This window comes from Raphanus sativus, unplaced genomic scaffold, assembly GCF_000801105.2.
Source record: "Raphanus sativus cultivar WK10039 unplaced genomic scaffold, ASM80110v3 Scaffold3503, whole genome shotgun sequence".
NCBI classification, from domain to species: Eukaryota; Viridiplantae; Streptophyta; class Magnoliopsida; order Brassicales; family Brassicaceae; genus Raphanus; species Raphanus sativus.
Window position 1 is genome coordinate 1 of NW_026618809.1, and position 8,225 is coordinate 8,225.

The following is an 8,225-nucleotide window of genomic DNA, read 5'->3' on the forward strand; positions in this document are numbered from 1 at the left end:
CACTACAAGAAAACAAATAATTAACGGGGCCATTTCCTCGTTAATTCCTCGTAAAAGGAGGTTTACGAGGAATTAACGAGGAAAAGCCTTTCGTCGTTTTTCGTCCGTCGTAAAAAAGGATTCGTCGCCATTCCTCGTAGAATAGCGAGGTTTCGGTTTCCTCGTAAAGACGAAGTTAATATTTCGTCGTAAGTTCTCGCCCCCTTCTTGTAAATCACTCGCCTAATTTCCTCGTACAAACCACGTGAACCACGCGTCGTTACTTACACGTAAGATCCTTGAAATCATATCCTCGTAAATTCGATGTAATATCCTTGAAAGGATTTCCTCGTAAAATCGATGTAGAATCGTTGAAAGGTTTTCCTCGTAAAAACCTCGAAAGCCATTCCTCGTAAAGACCTCGAAAGACTTTCCTCGTAAAAACCTCGAAAGCATTTCTTCGTAAATTTCTCGGAAACATTTTCGTCGTAAATAACTCGTAGACTTCCATTTTTCGAATTAATAAAATATTATTTGATAAATATAATAATTATTAATTTAACAAAATAAAAATATTTAAATATTGGATTTATAAATAAATTTTAAATAAAATTCACAAGCAACAAAATATTTTATATATAATTAAGTTTTGGATTTTATAATACATAAACCGAAAAAAAACTAAAAAAACTAAGGCTCGTTCATCGCCTCGTAGAATTCCTCGCTCCTCCTCGTAACATCCTCCTCGTTATGTGTGCCCGATGACTCGCCTGGAATGGGATTTTGTTGTTTCATGTTCCTCAACAAAGCTTCCCATTCCGGATTTGTGGACGCTATAACGTCGATGAAGGCTTCGAGTCCACTCACACGGCTTTTGGTCGCGCCCAGCTCGGAACGCAACTGAGTGACTTCTTCGGTCTGTCTCTGAGCATAAGATGATGTCGCTCTCGGGACATCATTGACGGAACCGATCCCCAACGTACGTCCCTTTTTCTTAGGGACAACCTTAAAAACAAAAAAATTATATTTGTTAGTTAAATTTAAAAGGGAAATTTAATCAATTAATAATTAAAAAGATATAATGTTAAAAAATTTACCTCCTCGTAAATCTTATCCACTTCAGTTGTGGATAAGGTAACTGGTAATCCGTCGCCGGACTGCTGGGTCAGCTGAGTCTGGCGCTCCTCAACCCGAGCAATTACGTTGTTGTAGATTTGCTCGGACTTGCCATCTAAAAACTGGCCCGCCTTGTTTTTGTGGGTCCGCTCGTAAAGTTCCGGAAGAGTCGGGAGACGTCCCAACTCTTTGGCCTAAAAACATTTAAGAAAATTGTTAGAAATATATTTAATTATATTAAAAATAATAATTAAATATTTAATTACGTACCATTTTCAAACGGACACCGGCATGTGGTTTTTGGCCCGTAGAGTGTAGCATCGGGCCGTTACCGTGCTCGTCTACCGTGTTACGGGCGGCAGCACAAATGTTTGCGATCCTAATGGAGTTAGGATCCTTCCAGTAACGGATGAGGCCGTCCCAAACATCCGTGGTAAGCTCAGCGGGTTTGCCACGGGTGTACCCCTTGACGATCCAGGCACCCTTCCAGTTGCAAACCGTGTCCGACAAGCGAACTTGCGCCTTTTCGTAAAACGCCTTCCTCACTCTCTCACTGACCCCGATGGACCAATGATACTTTTGCTGCAAAAAAAAATTAATAATTAGTTAATAAAAAAAATAATTAATTAATAGAATTACTTACAGCGTAAATCTTGAACCACGTCTTTCGGATGTAGATCGGCGTCAATTTCCAGTTTGGATGCGCCATGGAGAAGTAACCTTTAATCGTCTCGGTTACATCTGTCGCAAGGGAATTGTCAACCCCAAACCTGGAAAAAAATGAAAATTTAAATTATTTAATGAAGTTATAAATTAAAATAATTATTTAAAAAATACACTTACCATAAAGTCCCGTCGGGTCTGTCGGGGTCTATGATTGGTAAACCAGCTCTGCCTGGCATACCAAGAATATCCTCGACAGTGTACTGCGAGAAGGGAACAGTAGGTGGCACCATGAGATCGGGATGAACAGCGGCGGGGATCTCAGGAGGAGCCATCGGAGGAGGCACCGGAGGAGCCATCGGCTGAGCCATCGGCTGAGCCATCGGCTGAGCCATCGGCTGAGCCATCGGCTGAGGCTGAGCCATCGGAGGAGGAATCGGAGGGAAGAAATGCTGAGTCTCGGGAACAGACTCCTGATCCGAAGAACCTGAACCGCCGGCACCTGAAGAAGAACCTGGCGGGTCTAACTGACTACCAGGCTCACCGAATATCTCCCTGTAGTGAGCAGTAAGCATGCGCTGGCGAACCTGCAAAAATATATTTTTTTGAGATTATGATCATCAATAATTAAAAAGCTATCATCAATAATTTAAAAATCTATCTAACAAACATAAAATCCGTAAACCTATCTAAATTCTCTAAACTAACCACCTAAATTAACCACCTATCTAAATTGTCTAAACTAATAAAGGGGGCGAGGAAATTACCATTTTCGGAGGAGAGAGGAATGGGAAAGGAGTTAGAGACGAAATGGGGAGGAAGTGGAGAGGAAGTTGGGAGGAATGGACAGTGTGAGGTTTGTGAGGTTGTATATATAAGTTACGGAGGTCTCGCAATTTCCTCGTAAGTTTACGAGGAATTAAAGAGGCCCGTGTTCCTCTTTCTCGTAAAAACCTCGTAAGATTACGAGGAAATTGCGAGGCCCGTCCCAAACTAAACGATAAATTAGCGAGGCCCGTCTTTTTGTTACTCGTAAAACCCTCGTAACATTACGAGGAAATTGCGAGGCCCCTCCCAAATAAAACGATGAAATTTCGAGGCCCGTCTTTCTGTTCCTCGTAAATGCTTCGTAAGTTACGAGTTATTAACGAGGTTATTTTCTAAACCTCTAAACTCTAAACCCCAAACCTTAAACCCCATCTTTCTTATATTCTACTTCATATATTCATAACATATCAAAACTCAAAATTTATAACCACAATTCTTTAACTTCTAATATCAATCTCTTCTTCCTAATTTAAACTTATACAAAATCAAATTATTTATTTAAATATAATCATTTGAAGATTTGAAAATATAATCATTTGAAGATTTGAAAATATAATCTTTTGAAGATTTAAAAATATAATCTTTTGAAGATTTAAAAATATAATCTTTTGAAAATATAAAATTATTATGGGGTTTGGAGTTTTGGATTTAGACAAAATAGATAAGAAGATGGGGTTTGGGGTTTAGGGTTTAGGGGTTTAGACAACATATCTCGTTAAACCGTAAACCTACGAGGAAATAACGAGGAAAAAAAAAAAAAAGAAAGCCTCGTTAATTCCACGTAAGCTTACGAGGGCGTTACGACGATTTGTGCTTACGTGGAATTAACGAGGCCCGTGTATTTCTTTTTTTTCTACTTTCCTCGTTATTTGGGTCGTAAATTACGAGGAATTACCGAAGGTTTGAAGAATCATTGAAGATTTGAAATATAATCAATTTGAAGATTTGAAAATATAAAATTGAAGATTTAAAAATATAAATCTTGAAGATTTGAAAATATAATCATTTGAAGATTTGAAAATATAATCTTTGAAGATTAAAATAAATCTTTTGAAAATTAAAAATTATAATGGGGTTTGGAGTTTGGGATTTAGACAAAAGAGATAAGAAAGATGGGTTTGGGGTTTAGGGTTTAGGGGTTTAGACAACATATCTCGTTAAAACCTCGTAAACCTACGAGGAAATAACGAGGAAATAAAAAAAAAAGAAGCCTCGTTAATTCCACGTAAGCTTACGAGGTCGTTACGACGATTTGCTTTACGTGGAATTAACGAGGCCCGTGTATTTCTTTTTTCTACTTTCCTCGTTATTCTCGTAAATTACGAGGAATTAACGAGGTTTTCTTTCTAAACCTCTAAATAAAAACCCCAAACCACAAACACCATCTTTCCTATCTTCTACTCTTCATATTCCACCCAAACCTCAATCATTTATTTTTCATTCAAAACCTCAAACTCAATATTTTTTTTATAATCGAATCACATGCATTAAGTCTGAAAATCAATCATATTAAACACAAATACATCAATCAGATACATTTTCGTCATCACTAGAAACATCATCATTTTCATTAAACTCGTCTTCAACAGCTTCATCTGTGCCATCGTCGGTAAGATCTTCATACTCATGATTATGCGGATCAATGAGAAGAATGTCATCAATTGTTGTTCAGGTTCCTCGACTTCATTTATCTGTTCTTCTTGCAATGGTGGTTCTTCTCCACTTATGATTCGTCCTCGAGGTGTAACTTTGATCACGGATAACCAATTTATTCCCGATTCTCTCATCCGAGGGTATGGAAGGTAGCTAACTTGATCTGCTTGTGAAGCTAAGATGAAAGGCTCGAATTTGTTGTACCTGAAATAAAGAAAACATAGAAATAAGCTTATTCTACTCATGTATGCCAAATAAAGAATTTGTTGTACCTTCTTCCACCATTGACATCAACTACACCGAATTTGTTAAACCGAACACCTCTGTTGACGACGGGGTCGAACCACTCACATTTGAAGAGGACGCATTTCAGCTTCAATATCCCTGGAAATTCCACTTCGATAATCTCTGTCAAGATACCGTAGAAATCGGTTTCCCCTTTCACACATATTCCATAGTTACTGGTTGCCCGCTGTCTACCATACTCATATGTGTGAAAAGTATAGCCTCGTGTGAAATACATCTGTGAAGTGGTGACCTTTACATGTGGAGATTGAATTACTTCATGTAACCACTTAGGATAATCTGCATCGTCGTCAAAATCAACCTGCAAAAACAAAGTGAACGTTAAAATACAAATCATTTATGAATAAAGAGTTTGAGTTAATACCTGACTCTTCAACCATTTTATAAAGTGTTGATCTTTCCTTTTGTCTACGTCAGTTGTGGATATACCAGGGAATGTTTCTTCGACTTGTGAAACAAATAGGCTGTAAAATCACTTTTTATATTAATTAATATTTGGCAATTATATATATGTGTTAATTTATATATACGTGTCCATTTATGTTACCTTTCAAAATAACGAATCAATGGATCCTCACAATTAAGTAGAATATAGGTGTGTGCACTATGAGCGTCTTCTTCACTCGACCACCAAACCTCTTTTGATTTTCCACCCAGTCGCCCAATCTGGCTAAAGATGTCTGGAACACCAGCAACTGCGTATGTTGGCGCGACACCACCATCATCATATCTCCTTGGAGCTCTTTTCCGAGTACGTACTTTTGACGCAAAGTAGTACGATGTGAAGTGAGAAGTTTCTTCCGTCAAACTTCCAGCAATTATAGAACCTTCAACCTTTGCAAGGTTCTTTGCTTTTCCCTTCAAATATTTCATGGCTCGCTCATACTGATACATCCATCCGTAATGTACAGGTCCACGAAGCAATGCCTCATATGGAAGGTGGACAGCTAGATGCTCCATTACGTCAAAAAACCCAGGAGGAAATATCTTCTCCAAGTTGCACAATAAGATGGGAATGTTCTCTTGAAGCTGTTCCACGACTTCTACTTTAAGGGTGCGGGTGCTCAGATCCCTGAAAAATGCTCCAATGCCTTGTATATTCCAAAAACAATTATACACATATTAGTCATATATATTTCAAACTAAATCATTATATATAAAATAACTGCAATAATAAATATAGTACCTGCAAGTGCTTCATGTACGTTTGTAGGAAGTAGCTCCGCAAAAGCAAAGGGAAGTAGTCGTTGCATAAAGACATGACAGTCATGACTCTTCATCCCAGAGAATTTTTGACCCTTTTCAACGCATCTAGACAGATTTGAAACATACCCATCGGGGAATTTCACTTCTGATGCTACCCAGTTGAACAACACCGACTTTTTTTCTGAAGACAATCTGAATATCGGAACAGGAACTTGCCCATTGCTGTTTATATGTAACTCGCTTCTTGAGCAAATATCCGGCAAGTCTAACCTTGATTTTATGTTGTCTTTTGTCTTCCCCGGGACATTCAATATTGTATTCATGATGTTCTCAAAGAAATTCTTCTCTATATGCATCACATCGAGGTTGTGGCGCAGAAGAAGATCCTTCCAATATGGCAACTCCCAAAATATACTCTTCTTGTGCCAGTTGTGATGAACACCGTAAGAATCAGGCATATTAGGGGGAACATGCCAATTACCACCACGAGGAACTGTTTCCAAAACTCCATAGTAATCGAGTTGCTTTTCAGTTTCTTCTCCAGTTAAATATGGAGGAGGAGTGTCTCTCACAACCCTTTTGTGCCTAAACAATGTCTTGTTTCTTCGGTACGGATGGCCAATGGGAAGAAATCTACGATGACAATCGAACCAACTTGTCTTCCTCCCATTCTTCAGTTGAAACGCATCTGTCGCTCCATTACAATATGGACAAGCTAATCTCCCATGTGTAGTCCATCCCGACAACATCCCATAGGCAGGAAAGTCACTTATGGTCCACAAAAGCATCGCTCGCATCGTGAAATTCGTCTTCGTTGAGCAGTCATACGTCCTCTCCCCTGTTGACCACAAATCCTTCAACTCTTTTATCAGTGGTTGCAGGAAAACATCCAGCGACCTTTTAGGATGTTTCGGACCAGGTATTAATATGGTCAAGAATAGCAACTCCCGTTGCATGCACATCTCCGGTGGCAGGTTGTATGGCGTAAGAAAGACTGGCCACAATGAATATTGTCTCCCTGACATTCCGAATGGACTAAATCCATCTGTGCATAATCCGAGATACACATTCCGGATATTGCTAGCGAATTCCGGATATACTTTGTTAAAATGTTTCCAGGCTCTTGCATCTGATGGATGTGTCATCTCACCATCCGTCTGAGTATGCTCGGCATGCCATCTCATCTTTCCAGCAGTCTGCTCTGATTGGTACAATCTTTTCAATCTGTCTGTAATTGGTAGGTACCACATCCTTTGGTACGGTACCCTATTACGTCCCCGTCCTTGCGGCTTGAATCGTGGCTTCTTGCAGAATCGACATTCTTCTAACTTCTCATCATTTCCCCAGTAGATCATGCAGTTGTCGATGCAAACATCTATCATCTCCGAAGGCAACCCAAGACTATACACCAGTTTCTGAATCTCATAATAAGAATCAGCAGACACATTGTCTTCCGGCAAATACTCTTTGAACAAGTCTGCCCATTCATTCATGCAACTTTCAGGTAGATTGTGATCAGTTTTAATATTCATCATTCTAGCAGCCAACGACAATTTAGAGAGACCTTCTCTACAACCACTGTAAAGTGGTTGATTCGCCGCATTTAACATTTCATAAAACTTTTTTGCATCTATGTTAGGTTCTTCATCTTCATCATGAGCTACAAATGCATCAGTTACCATATCATGAACCCTATCAAAATCTACCATCTGCTCCTCCTGATGGTAACTAGGTTCATTATGCAAATGAAGAGCAACCGGTTCTTCCTGAAAATTGCTATTACTACTACTAGCTTCATTCTGATCATAATTATTATAACCTTCTCCATGTTGAAACCAGATATAGTAATTTGGCGTGAAACCTCTATTTATTAAATGCTTCCAAACATTTTCACGATTTGCCAATTTCGAATTGTTGCATTTCCGACATGGACAGAACATCTTACCGCTTTCTAGGGCGAGCGGTGTGGAATCTGCTTGATGCATAAATGTCTCCAGTCCCGCAATGTATTCTTTCGTCACTCTCCCGTTAGCATCTCTATGCATATACATCCACCTCCGCAACTCGTAGACATTCCCAGAGCCTGACATTTTTTTCCTTTCACGTTTTTCTTTTTTTTTCTTGTTGGTGTGTTTAAAATGATGTTGAAACTTCCATATTTATAGAAAATTTTCGAATCTGGTAGTTGAAGTTTTGCGATGAATTTGCGAGGAAAAGGTAGGTAGCAAAAAAAAACGTGCTTTAAAATTCTTCGTTAAGTTCACGTATATCATTTCCTCGTAAAGGTGACGTAAATTTACGTTGATTTAACGAGGAAATTATATTTCCAGTTTTCCTCGTAAAGATAATGCAAGCTTTACGTGGTTTTTACGAGGAAAATGTATTTCCTCGTAAAGACCACGTAAAGTTACGTGGGCTTTACGACGAAATGTTATCTTCGTTAGTTTACGAGAAAATAACGAGGTTTATTTCTT

The 8,225-nt window shown here is 38.8% G+C and overlaps 1 protein-coding gene across 2 annotated transcripts; it reads right to left on the reverse strand.

Annotated features, from left to right (window-relative positions):
• Positions 1–591: 591 nt before the first annotated feature.
• On the reverse strand, positions 592–7,816 carry LOC130506647 (uncharacterized). 2 transcript variants are annotated; one of them, XM_057001334.1, is made up of 6 exons: positions 7,697–7,816; positions 1,939–2,345; positions 1,739–1,865; positions 1,366–1,677; positions 1,077–1,289; positions 592–984 (listed from the first exon to the last, which is right to left on the reverse strand). In XM_057001334.1, exons 2-6 carry the CDS (start codon positions 2,331–2,333, stop codon positions 670–672), a joined length of 1,362 nt encoding a protein of 453 aa, XP_056857314.1. In that variant the 5' UTR covers positions 2,334–2,345; positions 7,697–7,816; the 3' UTR covers positions 592–669. The 2 variants fall into 2 exon arrangements, with proteins under 2 accessions (XP_056857314.1, XP_056857313.1); XM_057001333.1 differs by lacking the exon at positions 7,697–7,816 and adding an exon at positions 2,526–3,094.
• Positions 7,817–8,225: the final 409 nt, after the last annotated feature.